At 41.8% G+C, this 26,508-nt stretch overlaps 1 protein-coding gene across 11 annotated transcripts in view; it reads left to right on the forward strand.

Moving 5' to 3' along the window:
• Positions 1–26,508, forward strand: part of PPP1R12B (protein phosphatase 1 regulatory subunit 12B) — a 179,128-nt gene that overhangs the window by 108,145 nt on the left and 44,475 nt on the right. The window contains exon 1 of one of the 11 annotated variants that reach the window (XM_054981483.1): positions 7,323–7,905. The exons of the other annotated variants lie outside the window; for them this stretch is intronic. Coding sequence (XP_054837458.1) covers positions 7,804–7,905 — 102 coding nt within the window. The 5' untranslated portion in view covers positions 7,323–7,803. Of the gene's footprint in view, positions 1–7,322; positions 7,906–26,508 lie in introns of those variants that run through there. 11 annotated transcript variants of the gene reach the window in all.

A 26,508-nucleotide genomic window follows, 5' to 3' on the forward strand; every position in this document is an offset into this window, starting at 1 on the left:
ATACTGGAGGAGGGAAAAGCAGCCATTTAACCCTTTCTTGGCTTTTAAAGCCAGCAGGGAGTAAGCAGCAACATTAGCACTAGTTCCTGGCTTTGAAAAAAAAAGAGAATGCATGCATACCTGGGAGGAAGGAAGCAAACCAAGAAGCAACCTTATGACCCTATCTCACTTTACTGATAAAAATGGCAGAAAAGGAATTCAGAGAGCTATGGAGGGTGGAAGTGGTTACTGGCAGACAGACCAATCATCTCCTGGGGGAAATGAAGTGGGGGCATGAGAAGCAGAATGAGGGTTTTTGATTCTGCACAGGCATAACACACACCAGCAGTGACTGGGCAGTGGCTTCAAAAAAAAAATCGTGGAATGTGCACATGGTTAAAAATTCTGAAATGCTGTAAAGTGACCGTGCGGAAAATGCCCCAGTGATAGAGATGAATAACATTCTGTTGAATGTGATTTTTTTTTCCTTTTCAAAAGGCAGTTCTGACACTATAGGAAGGTTCATATTAATACTGCCATATCTTTCAACCACATGAGTAGTAGAAACACAATCTAGGAGTTTGTCTTCCAAGTTTTTGACCTCCCGGAAATAACTTTATGTTCCATATTTTCTTTTCCGTGATCATGTATAGTACAAAGTCTATTCTTGGATATTTTCAACTTCTACATTCATGGTCTTGTACTGTAATTTATGTAATTTTCTCTGTATCTGTGTATATATAACATGTGCTAGCCCTCTTCAGTCTATTTCTTGGCTTGAAGCCTGGGAAACTGGGGAATGTATCCATTTTTCTAGCCCTTTCTTTAGAATGATAATTGTTTGTAATACATGTACATTCTGTTCCCTTTCAGCCACTCCAATTTAAATGAAACTCTCTGTTCCTAAAAGTTGCCATCTTTAAGTGTGCTGAAACTTCTGCACGTGCCAAACACCTGATCTGTGGGAGATGAATGAAACGATGTTGTTCCTCTTGGTTACTGTTTTCTGTTCTTTCCAGCTTTGTGGATAAACTGAGTGAGAGCTATAGTCTGAGGATACATTTTGGAAATACATGGCAATCTAACTAGCTTCATAGCTTTCCAAAAGCTTGACTTTTACTGAAATTGTTCATGGATATTGTGCAAGAAAGTTCTCTGACTTACAGATTGATTGTTGTGTTTTTAATTACTGCAAGGCATCACCTCAGAAATTGGTGATCTGTGATGTTGGATCATTGCTTAGTGCAATGCAGGCAAAACATTTGTATTTCTTTCATGGGAAATGGCTGTAATACTTTTTCGTCATGTTTACAACACAGCCTGGTGTTGGGTGGTACAGCCCATCCAACATTTTTATTCTTAGTTTTTGTGTAAAGGGTATAAACTTGCCATCATAAAATAGAAAACAAAATTTCAAAGATACTGTAATCTTCCAAGATTCTACCTATAAATTAAAATTTATTAGGGATTTGAGATTGGGTTGCTATGTGAAGTGACTAAAGCATTTTTAATGAAGTTCTCCTATAGTTTAGAACAGTGTGTGTGTAAAGTGGTATCAAGTTGCAGCAGCTTTATGGCAATTCCTGCTGGGGTTTTCAAGGCAAGAAGCTAATAAAGGTGGTTTGCCAGCTATCTTTATTTTATGTATCAAAGGTCTTGGAGTCTGCATAAAAGCTTGCCTGTTCTGATAAACAAAGAGGTAGCCCAATAAACATGGATCTGATTTGGACATTCATGATTTGGGATGTTCAAGTACTACCATAAGCTTCAATAAGCTTCCTTATTGATCTCAAAAAGTGGGGAGGCAACTACTACAAGTGTGGAACCTATAAAGGAAGAATTTGCACATACACCATACAGTATGTTCACATTTCAGTCCCCACATAAGGAGATCATGTGTCTGCCTAACTATTCTCTGGCGCCAGCATAACAGCTAGTACAACCTAGAAGAAATGAAGGGACGGCATCCTTGCCTAAAACATTGAGAATAATTTAAAATGACATCAGGAACAGCAGTGTGTTTTGGATTAAGAACGTATCAGTTCTGTTTCTGGTTTCCAGTAATACCATGAAAATGTACAGGGGTTCTTATAAGGAATATGACACAAAGCTGGATGCGTGCTAAATTGGCAATTTCCACCAATTCTCCCATCCTGCTGCAGAAGTTCCATTCTGCCACTGGAAAACTTATTGTGGATCCAGGCCACTGAATTCAGTTGGCTTCTTACACTGCATATCAGCCAGGTCTCTCCTCCCCCAGCCCTGTTTTTTGGTCACAAATATTTAAAAATAACACACAGTGTATTTATATGGATGTGGTAACTAAGCAATTAATCACAATTACTGCTACTAAAGGTCTTGCCAGTGTTCATTCTATCTGTGGACAAAAGGCATGTTACTGGTTTTTTTAAAGCTGAATTTGTGTGCAATAACAAATAAATTCAAGTCAGCTTTAGGATTTTTCTAATCTTGAGAGAAACTATAGAAACATTTATGCAGATCAAAATGGCTTGCAGTTGACTATCAATATACTTGTAAGAACCACTTATACCAGTGAAATTATTCTTTGAAATATAGGAGCAAAACTTTCTGAAATATCCTCTTTGTACTGACTTCAAACAATTTCAAATATAGCAGTCTTTCCAACATGATTTTTTTTAAAACCAGTGTTCTGCTTTGAGATTAGAGGTACTCCAGGACTCAGGTATGCTATGCTCTGTATTTATAAAGTCCAGATATCGGTCTTGAACTATAGATAAAGAATGGCAGGCACATTGGGAAAGAAATTTAAAGAAATTAAATTTATAATATAATAAAATTAGAGAGGAAAGTATGAACATAGAGGTTCAGCACCTAACTTACTGAGATGTATATTGGCCCAGACACAACATGACTCTCTGTGGGGATTTTAGCAGCTTCTGAAACAGTGTGTAAAATATCAGAAAAGGAGAAATCAGTTAAGGATATAGGAGTTGGGTGTGTAGAGCAATGAGATTTCTTGACAAGAGGGAAGATCTGTTTAATAAAGAATGGGATGACTTCATAAACTTCAAGAAACTTTGGACTGATATACTACACTAATCACAAGAACTTTATTAGTGATAGGAACATAATCAGAACAATGGTCCATCCTGTCTCGCAAAGTAACCAGCCATATATTCTGGAGGGCCAACAACAGGGCATCAAGGTTTGAGACCCTCCCTAATGCTGCCTCCATGTATTGGTTTTCATAGGTTGACTGCTTCTGAATATGGTACCATTTAGTTACCATGGCTAGTAGTCACTGACAAACCTATTTTACTAGTAGTCACTGACAAACCTATCTTACATCAGTATCTCTAATCCCCTTTTAAACCTGTCTGTGCATTTGGCCATCCCTACATCTTCAGGCAGCAAATTCCACACTTTAATCAGTCACTGCATAAAGAAATATTTCCTTTTGTCCACCCTGAATCAATTGCTCATCAACTTCATTGGATGACCCCAAGTTCTAATATTTTGGGAAGAAAAGAAGAAAGTTATTTGTCCAATATCTCTACCCTGTCCATAATTTTATACATTTTTATCATCTCTCCCCTCCAGTCATCTTTTTCTAATGTCCTCTTCCGTACCTTTTCCAGCTCTACAATGTCCTTTTTGAGATACAATGACCAGAACTTCACACATCATTCCATATGAGGCCACACCATAGATCCATACAAGATCATTAGATACTGGCTGTTTTATTTTCAATCCTTTTCCTAATGGTCCTCAGTATAGAGTTTGCCTTTTTCACAGCTGTGGCACACTGGTTGACATTTTCATTGAGCTATCCACTACAATTCAAAGGTCTCTTTCGTTCTCCACAAGTTCATACCCCATTAGGATATACTTCAAGTTGGAATGTTTTGTTCCAGAGTCCACTCATTTTGATCCCAACCTTTCCTGAACGGCTAGAACTTCGTTGGGTTTTAATTGACTGGTGCATTGTGACCTAAAAGTGAATGCTGCTTTATGGATTAATGTATCATAAATTGTGCTGCTGATTATAGCTGTACTTTGTCTTTAAGTGCAGAGCCTTCCTCCCACACCCACACCCCAGCCCAGTTTCTTCAAGCAGAGTCTAGCCACTGCTTATTATGAAGCACTTCATTGTTCTTGGTGTATTGACATAATGTTTGGAAAGAGAAATATGAGTAGAAATCAGAGATCATTAACTGAACCTTAATGTTAAGCTGAACTACCTTCAGGGCTTTCTTTTGCTGCTATACCACTTTCTTGGTTGTCCATGTACAAGGTTGGCTGTTTTGAAGTGTTCTTTATGGTTTGGAAATACAAGCAGTCATAGATGAAAAAGCAGAAATGGAAGAGACTTTAAATCAGGTTGGGATATGGTATAACATACATTTCCAGTCTGAAAAGACCACTCTTACATTTTAAGTTACTTAATTGCTGCTAAGAAAATTGGTTCAGTTGATGATTCTCCCTTGGGATTAATCTACATCAGTAGTTTTATCATGGACCTGTGCTATGTGAGTTTGTATAATCTTTTGCTTCCCTTTGTCCTAAGTTACCATGGTGTTATGACATACGCAATAGTAACACTATCCACAGTTAGCTTCAAACCAGAGTTTATAACTTGAGTTTGAATTAGATTTGCAAACTCAAGTTAAAGCTAATCTTAATTAGTGTGAATTGTGGTGCAGGCATAATGCCTAAAAATTTGATGTAGACATTTATACAAAAGAGTGGTGTAGAGGGGAGCTTTTGAGTTAGTGTGTCTGACATGCTCCCAGACTTCTCACAAGGGTTAGGACAGTGGACCCCAATGTGGCAATCACCAATGTGTTTCCTGACACCCACTTGTTTCTTTCCTGGCTTCTTCCATATACCTTCCTTCGTCCTTTTCAAATTCCCTTCTTTTTGTCTTCCTTTGACCAGTTCACACTCCTTCCATCTTCCTATTTCTCTCTTGAGTCTCTGCTGTCTTTGAGATATGCTAAAGGAAATAGTAGGATGGAAATGTCATGCTTGTGATGATGAGATTGGTGGAGGAGGAGCAGAAATCCACCTTCCACAAAGTTCAGACAGTAATCACAGCATAAAGAGTATCAGACTGCTGAGCTTGCAGCCTAGCTCCGTTTGCCATCTTCATTAGAGGTATGCATTTGCTTGAAACTAATTTTCCACGACAGCAGAAAGTTGGGGTGGAGTGCAAGTCAGTATGAGAATAGACTAGGAAACAAGAGGAACAGGAGAATGGGAGGATTTTTGCTGCCTGATTCTCAGCCAGGGAAACTCATTCCACCCTACTACTACCTGCCACATCCTGACTATCTGAGTTTGTGTGTGCATGCACACTTATACACAAAATGCATAGTAGATAGGGTTATGGATTCTCCTGTCAGAGTCCTGAATCCCACAAAGATAATTTTGTGCAGGTAATTATTAAGACCACCCACCACAACTTACTTCAGTTGTATAAATATTAGTATGTTTCTTAGCCCCCTGCAGAAACTGAATTTTTTTATCTCTCTTCCCCCCCCCCCCATGTTTCATTTAATCAAAACTTGATTTAAGGGATATATGTGGAAGAGGGTTGAGGACACTTGGGCTAGGAGTTCATGCATGTTATCTGCATCATTCTGTGACATGAAAAGTTGTTTGCATGCTTGTGTAAGGCTTTGCCATGCCGAGTTGAAAACTGTATATGTAGGGGAGCTATTGTGTAACTTTGCACCACGTACTGAAGCATACTGATGTGTTCAACCCACATTCTTCCCACACCAGCAAAATTATTCTCATTGGCCCATTGGAATAAACAGCCAGATAGAAAAGGGATGTCACACATGTACATAATGATGAAAGTGAGACATTGTTTATCCTTATAACCACAAATCTCATGTCCTGACTCCTTATAAGTGGCTTTTACCAAGGAAGCAATATAATTCTCCTTCTGTTGCCTCTCATGTTTCCAGCTGTTTCACTTTTTAATTTGCAGAAATTGTGTGTGTATGTATAAATAGTAACTACCTTTCTAGTTTCTTAAAATCTAGTTCTGCCAAATATTTTAGCTGCATCTTAATAAAAATGAATGTCTTTAGTCTCACCTTAGCATTTCTAAATATTTACAGATTTAAATTTGATTTAAACTCAGAATTTTACGCCTTTGGACATACTGTAATTATGAACTACACAGTCTTAATTCTACTAAATTAATTTTAACAAAGATCCAACAAATAAGCATTTTAAAGGTAATAGGTACAGTGAATTCAGCTGTTGACATCCATCTTGCATTTTTTTTCCTGCAAAGAACCATATACTTCATGCACAGGAACTGCAGTTTTAAAAACTTCAGAAATGTGCATTCTCTTAACTGTGTTTGACTATGAGACCCTTTAAAATCATAGGTTGGATTTCCAATTCATCTTTCCTCATGAAAGCCACATCTCTGCTCACATAATAGGAAGATTTCCTTTAATTCCCTTTCCCACTGAAGACCTCCCTTTGTTGCACTTCATGTCATTCCCAGACATCCCACCAATTGCAAGAAGCTGTGTTTTGGAGAGTACATGCTCCAAGGGGAGGTCAGAAGTTAAAATCAGTGTGTCTACTGCTCTTCTGTTTGAATCCTGTAAGGGCATACTTCAAAGTGTTCAAATAAGTATACTTCTTGTGCATGTGAGTCGGTGGTCTGGGAATTAGATATTTAATATCCATTTGTACAATTGTGAATTAGCTTGCCATTTGCTGTTATTGAGGCTCTCAGGGTACTTGATACTTAACACTGTTTTACAACAACATTGGCTGTACATCCTGCATTAGTGAGCTGATTTAGAAATCAAATAAGATTTGACCATGTGTTCTTACCTGCATGGCAACATGTCCTATTAAATAAACTTTACATGCTTACAGTTCAAACTCTGATGCAATATTAACTTTTGCAGTCATAAATTTGATCTTCTTAGTGATAACTGAACATCAAAAGACCTTATAAAACAAACAACCCTTTTCACAACCTTCTGCAGAATGCTGGTAAAGCTGGATCTTGGACCTTGCAAGCTTACTGAATTCTGCTCTGACCTCCACTTCTAAGCTTTCTGCTAGTTTTCTTTCTCCGACAAGTAGCAACCCAAATCCCAAGTTGAAAGTGAATCTGTGCCTTTGGCCGCTCCCCAGCATTCCTCACTGAGCAAGTAAGGATTTGGAATGTCAGAAAATAGCAAGAGGGGAGGGAAGATAGAAGTGTGCGAAGGCGTTCCTAACTTGGAGGATGGAACAAAACACAGCTTCATCTGGACTGCCCCTTTCTGAAGCAACATTTGTTCCTTATTTGTACTTTCATACCAATGATGCAGCTCTGCTCTAGCAGTGAAGAACTGCATCAGCCAAGACTGTTTTTTAAAAATGCTGCCTTGATACAAACTTCATAGCTGGGCAAACAATTACTCTTCAGACTTTGCCATTTTTAGGAATGCATTTCTGGCTGTCTGCAGTTGTTTGGAAATATTCTCACTTTGTTCTATGAGAACTCTGATTAGAAGAAAACCTTTGGAAGACCTGAGGGTGGCTTCACATCAGACAGTGGTATACTGTGGCACTCTGCACTGCCAACAGGAGCTGATCAGGGTATTCCTTGTCATGGTTAAAGGACTGTGGAGTGCAGCACACAGTGACAGTTCTTCTGTTGCTGGTCTGGTGCCTAAAAACGTATAACTTTGAACAGCGTTTAAAATTCTATAATTGTCAAACTAGTTTCTTCTTACTTTAGAAGGCACCACCCAGCTGCAGATAGTGAGACAGAAGTGAAGAGCTGCATCTTGTTGCCACCACCCTGAATGGGCCATGTCGTCCTTGTATACCAGGAGTAAGGAGTTTACTCGAAACAGAAAGTCTCAATCTGATTCTCCCCCGTCGTCTCCTTCCCCGATTGCAAAGACGCTCAGAGTAAGAAGACTTTTAATTTCTGTGTTGTATTGCTGAGGGCTGATTCTGATCGCAGATTACATATGCCGTTCCCGACTATAGCATCGGTGTATGACTTGTCTTTCTGAAGAAGGTTTTGGTGTGAAATAAAGTCCTGAAAAAGGCCTTTTGTAGCCCAGGGCTTCAACAGTTTAGATATGCACACTCTTCTAATCTTGGCTGCAGTTACTCTTTGCAGGATTATAGGTAAATTATTTAAATTTTTTCTTTTTTCCTAATGATGAGTAGGAACTGTATTTGCTGGATACTCATAGGCTTTGAAATGGAAATGATGCAAAACCAGCAGAACTTGTTAAGCCACTGTGTTTCTCATATGCTATATACTTAAATATTGCTAGTATTGTTTGGACTTCACTCTTAGCCATGAAGGTCTGACAGAATTTTACAGCCTTCAGTAATTTAAAGATCCAGAAATGTTTGCGAGACATTCTGATGTACATCTAGCCATTGTTTGATTCCACAGTATTTATCCAAATGTCAAGAGTTCCACTTTTAAACGCACATCACAAAAATACATTTCACAATTAGATTATTGAGGAGTTTTCTGAATTGCTTTCATTTCTGTTTCCAAGTTCTGAAGAAAATTAGAGTTGACATAAGCATTACTTGTCTTTCTGTTTCTGGCCATTGAGGGCACACTGTGGCACTTCAGGCTCTTCTCTGTAGCTATGACCATGAGAGGTTTCTATAAAATACAACTCTGATACTCACTCTCATAGCATTCTAAGTGACAGGCTAGCAAACAGCAGATTTAAATAGCCTTAATGAGCACTTTCTGATAAAAGATTTAAGCTATTTCTTGACAACCATGTGTTAAGCAAAGGATACAGAACTAAAAAAGTATTCAGTCCAGTTCCTTCCTTTAAACTCTGAATGTGGTGAGTCTTTGTAATGGAGAAACTGGTAGATATGCGGTTTCATTTTCTTTTTAAAGCAGAAGTTTTAGTGAATCTGCTGTTCTAACTGCAGAATATTAATTTATGAGATACTGAAAGTTAAACTAAGTAGTCTCAGTATTTTAGTATTACATTCTTTATTTGATATTTTTGTTCAGTAATTTTACTATGCAACTTTAAACACCTTTGAATCAAAAACAATAGGGAAGTAACCATGTAGCAAAATGTAAAAACCATGCTGAAATGCTTTAGAAGTCATTTAATGTGATACTTTACTCTTCTTTTATTCCACTGTTGCATATATGTTTATTGCATGTACTTGATGTAAAGCTAGGTTTGTCAATTTGAGGGAAAATATTAAGTGCTACAGAACTTCTTAAAAAATCTAGAAACATGGAGAAGACTTAAACTGATCTTGAATGATATATCTCAAGAGATTTTTTTTTCAAACCAATCATAGAAACTCAAGGAGCTGTTTTAAAGAAAAAGTGCACATTAATATTGCCATTACTTCTCAGGTACTCAGATCCCAACTCAGATCTACTCTTTTGACTATTATAATTGGGCATTACTCCACCACCCCCAACACCCAACCTCATACACTTGCTGCTCCAGCGTTAGGTATTTGGGCCTGCAGCAGTCAGGGTGGGACTTGAGAATTACACTTTTTCCTTCTAGCCATCTCAGTGGTATTACAAGCTATTCCCCAGCTTGAGATTTAAAAGGCCATATATGCAGACTACTTTCTGTGTAGTTGATTGTTTAATTAAGCAATTTTCTTTTGCTGTCAATTAAGCTGCTTATTAGGATCCATTGTTGAGCAATTAAATCACTCCCTCATACTCTGGAGAGTTCCTGTTATGCTGAAACAGTAAACAAGTTAATCAGACTCCCTTCAACAATACCCCCCCCTCTCGCTCTCGCTCTTGCTCTCGCTCACTCACTTACTCACACAACAAGCAGGCACCCAGCTCCTGAATAGTTCTTGTTAGTACATAGAATATCAGTGTAAATGAAACGAAAGCTTGATCTCTTAGGTAATCAGGTTCTTGGATTAAATCACTTAACATCATCCAAAAATGCACCTGTGATAACAATTAATTGCACGTATCCTGAGAACTGATTCAGTTTTCATGTATTTTTCTTCATGTTGTTTGGCTTTCCAGATGTGCATATAGTTATTGCTGGCTCAGCAGGATGAAATAGAAAACCTAATTCTGTGGACAGAGGGGAAGAATGGGTTTGCTCATGTTCTGGCAACTATATTTGGAGTCTGGAAGGCGGTGTCCTGCAAATCAGGTTGACTTGTCACCCTGAAGGGACATTTTGTTTTCGCCTTCCTTGACTTAGTTTGTTCTATTAAGATTGCTTTGCACTGCATATGCAGTATAATGTGCTGTTTGGTCTGTGGGGACTAGTGAATGACGTTAGGTTTCAGCAATGTATTGAACTAGGGAGCAACTTTTGTTTCATCTGCCACAATGAATCTTTGAATGTAGGGCTGAATTAAGAGTAGGGCCTTAAAAATCCCAGCAATGGGGAACTAAAAGTGGAAGAGAAGTAGCAGCAAAAAGTGACAGCTGATTATAGATGCATTGTGATGTTTAAGAGTGGCCAGTAGCACCTTAAAGACCAACTAGATTTCCGGGGTATGAGCTTTCAAGAATCAAAGCTTTCTTCATCAGAACCTGTTAAAAAACAGCGTTCAGGGTATGCCAGTAGAGCTCAAGGGAAGGGTACAAGCCAGAGAGGCTAGCTCTGGAACTTGCTGAAATGAGGCTTCCTGCATCAATGACAGATCATGCAGTCATACAGATGGAATCAAAGAATCATCAGGCCAGGAGTTCCTAGGTGTTTTACAAAATGTGGCATGTGTCTCATTCCAAAATACCTTTGGGCCCAACTCTTAACTATAACCATATGGTTCGGTTTTTTTATTCTGCATAATGGTTCTAATTTGCTTTTTCTCCAGCCGTCTTGGATTGTTGAAATGACAGTTATCACCATGTTTAGAATTTCCATAATTGTCACTTCTGTGTTTTAAATGTTGCTTATAAAAGTCCAAAAGTTCTGTGTGTATGGCACTGCAGCTTAATCCTATGCATGCAAAGTATGGAGGGGATAACCAAGATAACAACAGTGGTGTCTGCTCAGGGGTATGGAACGTCATGTGTCCAGGCCAGATCCCCTACTCTGAGAGATGTGTTGCTTGCCAGGGGCCAGAATTCAGGATATTACAGACTGACTGCCAAAACTGATCAGACTGACTGATCAGTACCCATTTGTGCTGGTTCACGTGGGAACGAAAGACACAGCCATGAACACCATCGCAAGAATTAAAGAGGACTATGAAGCTCTTGGAAGGCAGTTGAAGACATTGGGGGCACAGGTGGTATTCTCTTCTTCCTGTCAAAGGAAGAGGAATGCGAAGGGAGCAGACCATACTCGAGGTGATTTGTTGGCTGAGGTGGTGGTGTTGGCAGGAGTGCTTTGGGTTCTGGGACCACGGGATAAGTTTTCTCAGAGAAGGCCTTCTGACACATGATGGGCTTCACCTCTCAAGATCAGGGAAAAAAATGTTTGGAAAGAACCTGGAGAGCTTCATCAGGAGAGCTTTAAACTGATGCTGCAAGGGGAAGGGGACGATCAACATGGAGATTTCAATGAAGAAGTGATAACAGCAGGGGCCCATCTGCAGGGGCCCATCTGGGTAGGACTGATCAAACAAAGATACAAGGCTACAAGTGCCTGTATACCAATGCCAAAAGTATGGGTAATAAGAAGGAAGAGCTTGAGCTTCTCTTGCAAACAGAGGGCTACAATATAGTAGGAATTACTGAGACTTTGTGGGATGATTCCCATGACTGGAATGTGGTAGTGGATGGGTACAAGTTGTTCAAGAAAAAACAGAAGGGTAGAAGAGGAGGAAGAGTGGCATTGTATGTGAGGAAAGGGCTTGATTGTCAGGAAGTTCTGGATAATGTAGTTGACAGCCCAGTGGAAAGTATGTGGGTGGAAATAAGGGGAGGGACAAAGGGTATTATTGTTGGAGTCTGCTACAGACTGTCTGACCAGGGGGAGGAAATGGATGCTGCCCTCCTTGAACAGATTGGTAGAGTATCCAGTCATCAGAACCTTATAATTATGGGAAACTTCAACTTCCCCAATGTGTGCTGGGAGACAAGCTCAGCAAAGCAACAGGAATCATGCAACTTCCTGACCTGTTTGGCCGATAACTTCCTTTTTCAAATGGTAGAGGAAGCTACAAGGGGTTCGGCTATACTAGACTTAATATTAACCAACAGGGAAGAATTGGTAGATGGGATGAAGGTGGTGGGGACGTTAGGGGGAAGTGACCATGTCCTCCTTGAATTCCAGTTGCTGTGGGGGGGCCAAGGAAGTTCGTAGCCAGACTTATAGGTGAGATTTTCGTAGGGCCAACTTCAATAAACTCAGAGGCTTGATGAGAGTCATTCCATGGTGGAGTGTGCTGGAAGGGAAAGGAGTGAGTGAAGGGTGGGCTCTTCTCAAACATGAGCTTTTTGCAAGCTCAAACCCTCACTGTTCCAGCAAGACGGAAACATGGTAAGGGCTCCAAGAAACTGATGTGAATGAACAGAGAGCTCCAGAGTAAGCTAAGGGAGAAAAAGGAAATGTGCAGGAAATGGAGAGAAAGACAGACCTCTAAAAAGGAATATATGAGGGTTACTAGGTACTGCAGATCAGCCATCAAAGAAGCAAAGCTCAGTATGAACTGGGTCTGGCCAGGGGGGGGGGGGCTCGCTAAAATAAGAAAATCATCATTCTACCAGCTGATAAAGGCAGTGCTACAGTGATCATGAAAACAGAGGAATACAAAAAGAAGATTAAGGAACTCCTGGACCCCTCCACCTACAAAAAACTAAAACGAGATCCCACTTGCAAAATCACCAGGCTAACAAATGCGCTGATCAAGAATTCCTCACTACATCCCGACACGCACAGAAAACTATGCAAGACTGAAGCACAGCCACCTAGACTATATGGACTCCCCAAAATACATAAGGATTCAATCCCACTCCGACCCATTGTGAGTGCCATTGGTTCACCGACATATGAATTAGCTAGACATCTGGCAGATCTCCTGCAGGACCACATCGGGAAAACCTCGTCTTACATCAAAGATTCAGCAGATTTCATCAACAAAATCAGTTCTCTGAAACTCAATCCACAAGATATACTTGTCAGTTTTGATGTTGTATCCCTGTTTACCAAGGTTCCAGTAAAAGACACTATTGCACTTATTAATCAGATTTTCCCAGAGGATGTAACAGCCTTATTCCACCATTGTCTGACAACCAGTTACTTCCAATGGGACAACGAATTCTATGAACAGATGGATGGGGTGGCCATGGGGAGCCCACTCAGCCCAGTTATAGCAAACTTCTACATGGAACATTTTGAAAAAACAGCTCTAGAATCAGCACCCCACAAACCTAGTGTATGATTCCGGTTTGTGGATGATACATTTATCATTTGGAGCCATGGGGAGGAAGAATTGATGGGGTTTTTGAATCATCTCAACAACATCCACCTGAACATACAATTCACAATGGAGAAAGAAATCGAGGGAAAACTCCCATTCCTGGATACCTTGGTCATCCGCAAAGCAAACTTTCAGTTAGGTCACAAGGTCTACAGGAAACCAACTCACACTGATCGGTACTTACACAAAAACTCCAATCACCACCCCCGACAGAAAAGAGGCATAATGAAAACATTAGTGGATTGTGCAAGACGGATATGTGAGCCGCACTTTCTCAATGAGGAAATTAATCACCTAAACCACGCACTTCAGGCAAATGGCTACTCCAGAAATGAAATCCGAAGAGCAATCAAACCCAGGATGAATCAAACAACCAAGGAAAAACAGTCTCCTACAGGAAAAGTGTTTTTGCCATATATCAAAGGAATTACTGATCAGATGGGAAAGCTTATGAAAAAGCATAACCTTCAAGCAGTATTCAGACCCACCCGAAAAATACAACAGATGCTACGATCAGCAAAAGACAGTAGAGACCCCCTCACCTCTGCAGGAGTATACCGTATACCCTGCAGCTGTGGACAAGTTTACATCGGGACCACAAAGCGTAGCATCCAGACAAGAATAAAAGAACATGAAAGACACTGCAGACTTGGACAACCTGAAAAATCAGCAGTGGCTGAACATAGCCTATCGCAAACAGGGCACAGTATCTTATTCCAGGACACCAAAATACTGGACAACACTTCCAACTACTTTGTCAGACTGCACAGGGAAGCCATTGAAATTCACAAGCATAAGCAAAACTTCAACAGGAAAGAAGAAACCTTAAGAATGAACAGAGCATGGTTTCCAGTTCTGAAAAACACCAGGCTAACAAAACATTCTATCCCCGACAATAGCCCTGCAGAGAAGATTAGCACATCAAGTACCAATCCATATGCAAAAGAACCTCCTCAGGATACAGTGAAGCCTCCCGCCATTAGCATTCCACACCCTGGGAAACTCTTACAGGATGACTCAGCTCAACCCCACCCCTCCTGAGTAGATACAAATGACCTACATCTTTTCCACACTGTGACACTGAGAGATCTCTGTCTTTTGGTGCTACACCTCTGAAGATGCCAGCCACAGCTGCTGGCGAAACGTCAGGAACTACAATGCCAAGACCACGGCAATACAGCCCGGAAAACCCACAACAACCATCGTTCTCCGGCCGTGAAAGCCTTCGACAATACAAAATAAGAAAAACTTCTACAGATATGTGAGAAGCAAACGCAAGGTGAAAGAAGCAATTGGACCAGCGTGGGGTATGGAAGGAGAAACTCTGATGGAGGACAGAGAAAAAGCAGGCAGGCTTAATGACTTTTTTGCCTCTGTTTTCTCCCTGAAGAACTCAGGCACATCTAGAGATGGTAGAAGACATGAAAGGACACCTGGGTGGCTAATTGACATTGACAGAGAGGTTGTGGAGAGGCACCTGGCTGTACTGGATGTGCACCCAAGAGTGCTCAAAGAGCTTTCTAGAGAACTTGCAGAACTCCTGTCCATCATCTTCAAGGCCTCCTGGAGGACTGGGGATGTGCCACAAGATTGGAGAAGAGCAAATGTTATCCCAATCTTTAAGAAAGGGAAGAAGGATGACCTGGGAAACTACAGGCTGGTCAGTCTGACTTCTGTTGCTGGGAAGATATTAGAGCAGATTTTAAAGAGATCGATCTGTAAGCATCTGAAGGACCGCTTAGTGTTCCGGGGAAGTCAACATGGTTTTGTCCCCAACAGATCTTGTCAGACCAACCTGGTTTCCTTCTTTGATCGAGTGTCAAGCTCACTGGATCGTGGGAACTCTATCCATGTGATTTACCTGGATTTCAGCAAAGCTTTTGATAAGACTCCCCATGACATTCTAATGGGTAAACTGGAAGACTGCGGACTGGGACTATAGGGCAATTTGGTGGATAGGGAACTGCTTAGAGGACCATACCCAAAGAGTGGTGGTCAGTGGCGTTTCATCAGATTGGAGGGAGGTGACCAGTGGAGTGCCACACAGGGCTCAGTTTTGGGCCAGGTACTTTTCAATATTTTTATCAATGATCTGGATGAAGGGTTAAATGGGCTACTCATTAAATTTGCTGATAATACCAAATTGGGAGGAGTGGCAAACACCCACGAAGATAGAGTTAAAATTCAACAAGACCTGAATACTCTGGAAAAGTGGGCTGTTGTGAACAGGGTGCAATTCAACATAAGTAAGTGCACAGTATTACATCTGGGCCACAAAAATGGGAAGCACAAATACAGGATGGGGGATACACTTTTGGGTAGTAATAGGCACAAGACATGCATGAGAAACCCTCTGGAGCTGAAGTGATATTACTTCTTCTGTTTTGTATTCCAGATTTATTCCGCTTTTTAGTATATGTCTCATACTGAGACCCATTCTGGTATAGTGGTTAAATTGTTGGACTGGGATCTGGGAGACACAGGTTTGAATCCTGATTCTGCTTTGGAAGCTCACTTTGGAAGCCTAACCTGTCTCACAGAGGAGTTGTTGTGAGGATAAAATGGAGGAGAGAAAAGTACTGTAAGCTGCTTTGGGTGCCCACTGATGAGAAAGGCAGAGTATACATGAAGTAAACATTTTTTTAAATTACTGTTTCTATTGCATTGTTTTAAATTGTGAAATTTGCCTTGAGTCTCATTGAGAAAGGCAGACTACAAATATACTAAACAAATAAATGCTTTTTAAAAACATATACTGACAATTTTTCCCAAGCATATTAATCATGCTTAAGAAACTCTCAAACACTTTATGCATATAAGCTTCCATGCCCAGCATCGATGTGATCTGTGCTGGAATAAAGGAAACTCTCTTCTGGATTTTGAATTGCAGTCTGGAGTATGAGGTATTGCAGTCTGGGGTATTTCCCCGATTCCATGTAATAAAATATTTTATAGCAGCCCTTTTCAGAGAATGTAGCACTTTTAGTATTTCTACATTTTACTGAGATTAGTTACCTTTCGCCTCTCTCAGCATTCACCGTGAACGCTTCTGATATGTTCCACTAGTCAAGTTACATACCTTGCTGCTCTTCTGTAGCCTTTTTTAAAATTAAAAACGTGTAGAGGAAAATAGCTACCATGTCCCTCAGACTTACTTATTTTCTGTGTGGAAACTTTCTAGACCTCAGATCCTACAGCTCATTGTCCTTTCAGGCACATACTATGCCTCCCCAGTCTTCGTCATATGATTCAGGACTCCAGAGTATAACTGCTTTTTCTAGGGGGTCTGGTGTGCCCCCGCGGTTCTTAGCTGTATGATACAGATGGCTTTTTCCTTATGGCTTTTCCTTTTTAAAGCAGTTTTTTAAAAAGGCAAGTCTGGCCACCTACAACTATAACACCAGTTGACATACGCCAGGCCTAGACCTTCAGAACCTTAACATCAAAGTTCTTTGGTGAGCTAAGGAATAACTGTTAACTTTTAAGTCATTCACTAGAGAAATCTGGCACACATTTCCTTCCAGTACGTTACACAGCTGTTTGCTGAAGGGCTGAAGCACTGTAAGCAGTGTTAATGAATAGCTAACTTTTAGAGCTATCAGATGCTTTTAGTGCTGTGTTTTGTGTAAAGTATTCCTGCACAAGTGCACATGAGTTTTGTAAAGCAAAATCCAAGACCAATCTAATAGAAATTGAATGGATGGAAAAACGTGGCTCCATTTGTTGAGGCTTTGTTTCATATGGACTTTGTCACATATTGCCACCTGACTTCAAGGAATATTTTCTGAGGTTCAATAGCAATTGTGGTGCTGTACAGGCTGCATTTCCCTAGCAGCCATCACTTCATATCAGCCAAGGGCCAGAGCTTAGTCTGCATGTGCTCCAGTACAGAGTATGGGCACTTCCATCTCATGTTATTAAATCTATGGGCTCCTTCTGCCCTCTAGCATGGAGAAAAGTGAGAGCTTGAAGCCGTGGCATCAGGGGGATAATGTTATCAGAATGATTGCATCTAACACACTGTGCCCCAACAGCAGTAAAATTGAATTTCAGTCCCTTTCCAAGTACTGTAAATCTCATTTCCTTCATAATGTAAATTAGTTTGAGGCAATTAGGGGCCTCCGTATCCTCTCTTATGAAGTTCAGAAGAAAAATGTTTTATTTTCTGGGTCAGAAAATGACTATTTTTTAAAATTTCCTCTTGTAATAGCACTTCTGTAGAGTTTTAGTTTTATTGGTGGGTGGAATGTTTCACCCGTAAAACATTTGTCTTTTATGGAAGTCACCAAAAATTAGGTTTCTGAGATCTGACCTTAATTGAATTAAAATACAGTCAACGTTTATACTTTATATTGAGTTGTATATGCTTGAGATGGTTGTAATAAAAGTAAGCTGCACAAATCTAGAAGAGGCAGTTGAAGAAACAGAGACAAATACTAGAAGTAATGACTTCTGATAATGCTGCAGAGTTTCAGATTTATTTGGGGCTTAGAACCATCTGTTAATCAGGTTAGATATCTTTTGGAATTATAGACCTTTTTTCTGATTAAATGTATTTCTTTTATTGCGAATATATTAGCTGTTCAGCTACTTGTTGAAATCACCATTCATAATGATTGAACCGTTAATATTATGTTCATGCAAAAATAGGGATTTTCCTGTTTAAATCCAATGATTGATAGTGTCTGAAAATCATGCTTTGTATATGGTTTATTGAGGTTATGCAAAGGTGGCTCAGTTACCTTTGGTAATTTATCACATAAATAGGATTGGAAATCCTTGTGGCAATTCACAGACATAAAACTGAAAGCGTTTTGATTCAGTTGTGTGAACTTCTCTGAGTTCATGCTCTTCTTCCCTTGTTGACTTCCTGACTCTTTGGCTCCCAAGATCTCTGTCAGCTCTCCAGCAAATCTTCCCTAACAACTGTGATGCCTAGTAGTAATTCAATGACTTGTAGTTTAACTAGCATGTGCCAATTTTTCAAACATTGGACTTGAAAAGAATGCATAGTACAGCAGCATTCTATAAAGGAAAGCATTCTGACCATTGTCTGTTGTTGCAATGCGGCCTGAAACTCCGTCCCCAGCAAGGAGGCACTCAAGTTGCATGAAGCTTTTATCTAAAACATTTTTGTCTCCTTGAACTTAAGGTGGTGAACAATACAGTAACCAAGTTGCAAGGACATAAATTATGATAATCCAGTTAATATAATTAACAAAATTTAAATAGACTAAAATACACCAATTTCAAATTTAAAAGCATTCAAGAATTACAACACACAGGACCAATTAGCCCACAGCCAAATGTGTGAAACTCCACCAAATGCTGTCTGGATCGAGACTGTCTTCTTACATGCCTTCCTAAATGTAACAAATGAAGGCACACTCTTCACCCACTGAGGCATCTGTTCGAAAGGACTAGATCCACAATGAGAAAAACCTGTGATTGCACTGTAACTGTATGGACAGCCCTAAGTAGGAGTCTTGTGGACGTAAGTGCGTGCGCGCACACACACACACACACACACACACACACACACACAGGTAAATCCGAACTGGGAAGGCCAAGTTTCCACTGGTAAATCCGAACTGGGAAGGCCAAACCAGAGGAAAAAAAATAGATATTCCCTGAATACTAAATTGATTATCTAGTACATTTCAGTTATAATAAGAGAAATTCAGTAAAAATTCAGCCATTTTTTCTATGGGAAACTCAATCGGGGGGCTATCTGATGAGCTGGGTGTGTGTGTCATTTTTCAACCAATATTCACCAAAATTGCAGGTAACCTACTTCTGACTGTCCTCTAAAGACCCCCTCCCAAGTTTCATAAAGATTGGACCTGGGGGTCCACAAAGGAGTTGTCCCTAGCCATTTGACATTATTCCCTATGGGGAAACTATCTAGGGTGTATCCAGGGGGCCGAGGGCGGCATTTTTCAAGAAAACATCACTAAATTTGCAAGGAATCTAGTCCTGACATTCCTCTAAAGACCTCTCCAAGTTTCCAGAAAATTGGACCCTGGGGGCCAATTCTGGGAGCCCTCAACGAAGGTGCCCCCAGTAATTCCATTGTTTCCTATGGGGAAAAAGTCAAAGCTGACTCCCACTGCAGAAACCTACTGAAGCAAGGCTCCTATGGCCAAAGCATACTCCCAAATGCAAGCTGAGCTCATCCCAGAGAAAGCCCAGCAGATCCAAACTGAAGCATGGGAATGGAACCCCCCCAAGAACCAATGCGAAGAATGGGAACTAATATCACACCAGAGAATCACATCCATTCCACCCGAGGCAAACTGAAGCAAGTGAAACTGTTGCAGCTTAGCCCAGCAAAAGCAAACTGAAGCAAGGGAATGCCTTGTGATTGTGTTTTGAGTATTGCTTGGTTCAGTTCTGTGGTGTTCTACCACTGGCTGAACCCAGTGCCTGGCTGTTGTGAATGACACTGGTTCTGTTGGGCTAAGCTGCAACAGTGTTCCTAGCTTCAGTTTGAGTGTAGTGGGTGTGATTCTCGGGTGTGAAGTTGGTTCGTTTGCTTCACTTTGGTTTTGGAGTGCTTACATTAAAACTGAGATTGGTATTCCATATCTTATTCGGTATTCATTATTTTGATCCGGAATATCCAGAATTATGAAATACCCAGACTCCAGAATCAGCTAAAATTCAGTTTTTAATTTTCAATATGGAACCACACATCCCTGTCTGAAGGGAGGGTATATTAAGAGGAAGCTGTCTGCAGAACATAACTAACATGGAGAGTATAGTGTGAGATGCCGCTTGATAAGTCTGAGGGCCCTAGGTCATGAAGGGCCTTTAAAACACTTTGAAGCAAATTGGCAACCATTGTATTTGACACTGCACTGTTCTGAGCAGCTGGCCCCTAGAGAGGTGCCTTGCTGCAACATTTAGTACCAGTTTATGAGACATCTTCAAAGGCAAGCTTCATGTTGACTATGTTTATAATACAATATACGTTCTACCAACTGCGTCTTATTTTTAAAATAGCTTATTTTCCATGCATATTTAAACTCTGCTTTCCAACTTTTAAGTAACTAAAATTCATCATCGGTAAATCAATTGTAGGCAAAAATAGCATTCTTCTGGCCTAATTCATGGCCTGAGAAGCATTTATGGTGTTCAGCTTTATACATGGAAGTGCTTCTCTCATTCGTTCCATCCCATGACCACTGCTAATTGGCTCACCTTCATCCTGTAGAAGTTCTACTATAGAAAAGGGACTTGCTATTACTAGTCAGTGTTTGCCATTATATTATACCAGGGATATTGATTGCAACAACTTGGAGACGAACAAGCTTGTTGTGTTAAAAGCATCTGTTGTCTTGGCAAATAACTCTCTCCAACATCAGTGGGAGTTACACAGATGAGCAGGGAAGAGGGAAAGGACCTTAACAGCAGCTTTCTTTTGTTTGTCAGAGTTTCAGGAGTTCTTCTAAGACAGTTGCTGAACCATGGTGGTACTTGATAATACTAAAACTTGAGATATGCATGAAGTTTGGTATTTTCCCAGAAAACAGGGAAAAGCCTGCTCATCTGCTGCCATGTATCTAGACTCTTTTACATTCAGTATCTGAATTAAAACAGGGTAGGGGCATTAATTTTATAAACATTTTTACATACACCCACTGGAAAATGGGCACATTCACTTTGGGTAAAAAAAATGCAAAACTTTGTTTTGGAGGCAAGAGAAGTAGTGCATTAATTCAGGCTAGTGTTCTTTAAAACTAGCCCAGCAAGACTGATGTCCCAACAAAATGTATTCTGTTGAAAGTAATGCAATGTGGATGGGCTTGCATCTGCACTTAGATGTGCATCCAATTTAAGCTACAGTTCTGACTCAATAAACAATAGGTGCAGTGAAGCTTCCATCCAGCCACTGAGACTCTTAGTTGAACATCTTGTTTTGTTCCTCAGTAAGGGTTTCTTTGCCCGCCCCCACTTTCAGGATGGCAAGAGAGGCAGACTCAATGCAGTTGCCTCAGCAACAGGCTGACATTTTCACTCTTTCCATTCAGAGTTGTGAAGTGTTTAATTTGTTGTATAGCCTAACCTAATGAATATGTGGCACTGTGCTATCTACAGGGCACTTGACTGGCTGGAATCATATAACCAGTTTGAAAAATATCTTTTAAAGGCACCAAAGCAGCTGCCAGCACAAACAGGCCCAAGAAAATGTGTTTTTAAAACATTTTGATGCACCCAGAACACTTTATGTGTGTGTGCACATATGTGCCAAAAAGTGCCTCTGGAAATTTGGATCTGCCTTACTCAAAACATGGGCACTATTCAGCACATTTAAATTAAGTATGTAGCAAAAATTCATTCTGTTAAAACATCCCCCCAAACATCCCAGAAATAGCTTTTCTCTTTTTGAGTGCTGCCAGTTGGAGAAAGCAAAGCATAACTGTTCTTGAAGTGTTGAGGTTTGAGAAAACATGTAAATATTAGATTTCTTTTTCGTATCTGTCCTTTGGGGGTCAAGTGCTGGCCACAGAAGAAAGCAACTCAAGCAAATTAAGCCAGTTTTTGGCAAGAAAGCTTGGCTGTTCAAGCTCCGGCTCCACGTTTCACCATTATAAAAAACTTTAAGGAACGTGGTTTTAAATGCACTTATGCCATCTGTTGAAGCTTTGACTTTTAAAGCAAGACTCTAATATTCCATAATCCTACACATATCTACAATCAAAACTGCATGTTATTCCTGGCGCCTTACAATCCTTTTGTTGTCCAACTTTTCAAAGCAGTTGCCAATACCTAGCTTTCTTTCTCTTTATTAAAAACAGAAATGGAGTGAGCACAGTGAAATGAAAAATATGTAGCAATTGTTTTATTTGCCCCTTTCTGTTCATTTCCACCATCTGCTGTCACAGGTTCACAGTTGGGTCAGCCAAACCAGCTTCCCCCAGCAGGCTCATTTTAATACTCTTCTGTGGGTTGGCAGCAGTAGTTGCTGTTTAAACTGCTTCCTCTGTTTTTGTCATGCTGCTGCTCTCCACCCTGGAGACAATATAGGAGTTCATCTTCAGCAGGCCTGCCAATTCCAGAGGTTTTCTAGCTAAAACTTCCAGCAGGGGGCGCGCCTGCCTCCCAAAGCACCCGCGCGGCTATTTTCCTGCCAAAATAGCCCTAGGAGAGGTGGAGCATCTGCTGCTACCCTCAGTTCCTCTTTCGCCATCGCGCGGAGAGGTTCTAACTCGTCGTCGGGAGATGTGATTTCTTCTTACTCTTGTCTGCATTGCCTTTTTTGCTGAATATGTCCGAAAAAGCTCTATTCAAGCGTTGCACTAAATGTAACACAAAAATGACCAAAACCGATGGTCATGCCCTCTGCCTGATGTGCCTCATTGAAGGTCACCTGCCACAGAGTTGTAAGCATTGCTTGAAGTCCACCCCAAAGGCCCAATCCAAGCAATCTAGCAGGCTGAAGGTGGCTTTTAGGGCTAAGGCCATGGAGGTGCCCACTCCCGCAGCAAAAGACCCAGCAGCAGCTGGGGAGACTGCGCCTTCAGAACCAAGACCATCCTCGACTCCGAGACCATCTTCAGTTCTGAGACCCACCTCATTGAGGTCAAAAACTCTTTGGAGCCGAGCACCATCTGCATCACTCGAGACATGTCAAACAGGACCAAGCTGAGATCGAGCCACTCCGGATCCACGTTCACCTGCCTTGGATCCAACGGGGACCCACCGCTCGAAGTTGGAGGAATCTACCCCTTCGGCTCCACAGAAGACCCGATTGGATCCCGAGGCCACGGCTTCTGGAGGGACTCCCCCCAGGAAACGTGCAGAGAAGACCAAGCATGGGTCTACGGACCAACCGTCAAAGATGTCGGAGAGTACACCACAAGAGGCTGACGTAGTGATTATGGAACAGTCTCGCACACCTTCCTTGAGGTCGGGATCTCCACCACCCCTGTTCTAGATCGAGGTTTGTTTTTTCCTCTGAGGTGGAAGGGGAGCTGCCACGATGGAGACACCCTTCTAAGCGTTCTCCAGCAAGGGAACATTATTATGAGAAGGAGGAGTGGTACCTATCTGATCCTCAGTATCATGTGGACCTGGGACGTTCCTACTACACGGAGGTCTTCTCCGGGGATCCGTCGCCTTCTCCATCGAGGAGGAGACATTCTTTCTCCAGCTCTCAGATGGCATACCAACTGTTGGGTTCTGAGCTGGAACTGGAACCCTATTGGGAGCACCACAGCTTATCACCCCCATCAGAAACACCAGAGTAGACAGTGGGAGAATTGGGGGAGATGTCCTTGACTGATGACTTTTGCTCTCACACAGAGCAGTTAATCAGGATGGCCAATGTGCTGGAGATTAACATCTCTTCTGCCGAACCCAAATCAAAGGTCAAGATTTTCCAGCACATATACTCGAGTTTGACTACTAGTGTGGCTTTCCCTGTAATCAAAGGGTTTGTGGAAATGATTACGGCCCTTTACCAGAAGCCAGCATCACTTACTGCCATAGCAAAGAAGGTTAAAGTTCTGTATATAACCAAGGACAACTCTTGCCCTTACTTGACTTCTCACCCACCGCCTGTCAGGGTTGAAGTGTATGTATGTAACCAAAGAGACTCCATATTAATTCTTTCAGTATTTTAAGTGCTTTGTTCCCAGGTGCCAAGATGTTCCCAGCAGCTATCACATGGAAGAGGATTGTTTTGGCTATTGCTTCTCCAGCCTTGGGAAACTTTCGCTTTCTCAGCTTCAAAGGGATTGTTTTGAGAACTATGGGGGGAGGTTGGGCCTGCTGGGTTCTGATACTTTGTAACTCATGCTTTGCCTGTCATTCGTAACAATACACGTGTACCAGCCTGGATATTGTATCTGGGCCCGTGGACTATAATGAATTCTTTCTTCAGTAAACTTTTGAAAACAACGGGCTTTTGTCTGATTGCAGAAGGTAGTCTGGATTAAGGACATTATCTAGCCACAGTTCTGACATTTTGTTACGAATCACAATTTTCCAATGCCTAGGCCAGATCAGACGGATTCCAAAGCTGTCCCAGTCAGGGACCCTTTGTTTGACCCGTATGCCTCCCCCGGCTCTCAAGGATTGGAACTCCAAGAACCCGTACCAAAAGGTAACGGCTCCTCGGTTACCACGCTCTACACTCTCGCCCCCAGCAGTGCGGATACCCGGCCTAGAGTGGCCGCCGAACCACTGTTTTCCATACCCACTCCGACGCAGTGGGGTGCGAGACCAAGAGAGGCGAGAGAACGAAGAGCTAGTACGATGTTCTCGCAACCACCGATGGACGGCCGACGGAGTTTAGAGGCGATTCCTGAGCACGCCAGCAGCCAACCGTGGCTCTACTGGAACAGGACAACCGAGCAAACGGAGTGGGAGACGTCCCGCCACGGGGTCCTAAGCTGAGAAAGCAAAAGTTTCCCAAGGCTGGAGAAGCGATAGCCAAAACAATCCTCTTCCGTGTGATAGCTGCTGGGAACATCTTGGCACCTGGGAACAAAGCACTTAAAATACTGAAAGAATTAATATGGAGTCTCTTCGGTTACATACATACACTTCAACCCTGACACCGCCTTTGTCACTGGTGACTGAAGAATTGCAGTCCAGGCAGCGCCAGGGCCCTTTTGCTACCCTCTCTGACAAGGAGGGGGACAAGTTGGACATTGTGGCAAAGATCTACTCGTCTGCTGCCCTGAGCATTAAGATCGCCAACTATGCTGCCATGAAGGGGGCACATCAACTGGCCCTCTGGAACAAGATTGCCGCCTTCTTCAAGAAGCTTCCAGACGAACAAAGGCCTTTGGCGAGGGTTCTCCAGGAGGAAGCTATTTGTCTAGCCCAGCATCAGATAAATGTGGGCAGGAATGTGCTGACACCTTGGCCAGAACTATGGCCTCAGCTATAGTCTTAAGGAGGCATGCATGTCTGCGTGCCACAGCGTGCCACTTCCTTTTTGCTTTTCCGCCCATCCCTCTGTTGGCCAGGGTGATAAGCAGGCTTGAAAAGGAGAATGTGCAGGCAATCCTGATAGTGTCCTTCTGGCTGAGGCAACCCTGGTTCCACAGGTTACTGAGACTAGCGAGCAAGGTCCACCACTTTTCTCCAGAACCAGACCTCCTGTCATGGAATGGGGCCTTTCTTCATGGGATAAATTCAGACTGACTGCATGGCTGATTTTGCCACAGAGGCACTATCAGAAGGTGTAGCTCAAGTGATCCTGAATGCTAGGAGTCTTTCCACCAGGCAATCCTACAAGATTAAATGGGACAGATTTCTGCTGTTGGTGTCAGGGCGTGGTCTGGATCCTGTAAACTGCCCCTTGAGTAGGGTCCTAAAATATTTACTGGAACTGAAGCAGAAGTGTCTGTCGAACTCTTTGGTAAAGGTGTATCTGGCAGCGATATCGGCCTTCCATACCCCTGTGGAAAATAAAACTGTCTTTTTGCATTTTACATCCAAGATGTTTCTAAAGGGGCTCAATAACCTGTTGCCTAATGTACTTAGGATTGTACCACAATGGTCCCTGAATGTAGTGCTCAGTGTACACCTCTACACTGATCAGTATAGAGACTGATCAGTAAGCCCTTTGAACCGCTGACCTCGTGTCAGCTGCAATACTTGTCCTTGAAGGTGGCCCTCTTGGTGGCACTCATGTCAGCTAGGAGGGTTAGTGAGCTAGCTGCGCTCAGTAGTGAACCGCCTTTCCTTAAGATTCATTTGGAAAAGGTGGTGTTACGGACTAAACTAGAGTTTTTGCCCAAATTTGTTTCCAACTTTCACATGTCACAAGAAATAGTTCTACCTGTTTTCTTTAAGGACCAATGCAGCCCTGCTGAACGTTCCCTACATACACTAGACATTAGGAGGGCACTCCTTTTTTACCTAGATAGGACCAAACCCTTTAGGGTGGATTCTCAACTTTTTGTTTCCTTTGTGGGCCCTAATAAGGGGAGGAAAGCGAACTCACAGACTGTAGCCAGGTGGGTGGTACAAGCCATCAAATCCTGCTACGATAATGCTAGCTTACCTTGTCCTTTGGAAGTCCATGCACATTCCACCAGGTCGCAGGCGTCCTCTGCAGCCCTTTTGAAGGGGGTTCCGATACAGGACATCTGCCATGCAGCAATGTGGTCATCAGCCGACACG

The sequence above is a fragment of the Eublepharis macularius genome, chromosome 5 (genome assembly GCF_028583425.1).
Source record: "Eublepharis macularius isolate TG4126 chromosome 5, MPM_Emac_v1.0, whole genome shotgun sequence".
Classification (NCBI taxonomy): Eukaryota; Metazoa; Chordata; class Lepidosauria; order Squamata; family Eublepharidae; genus Eublepharis; species Eublepharis macularius.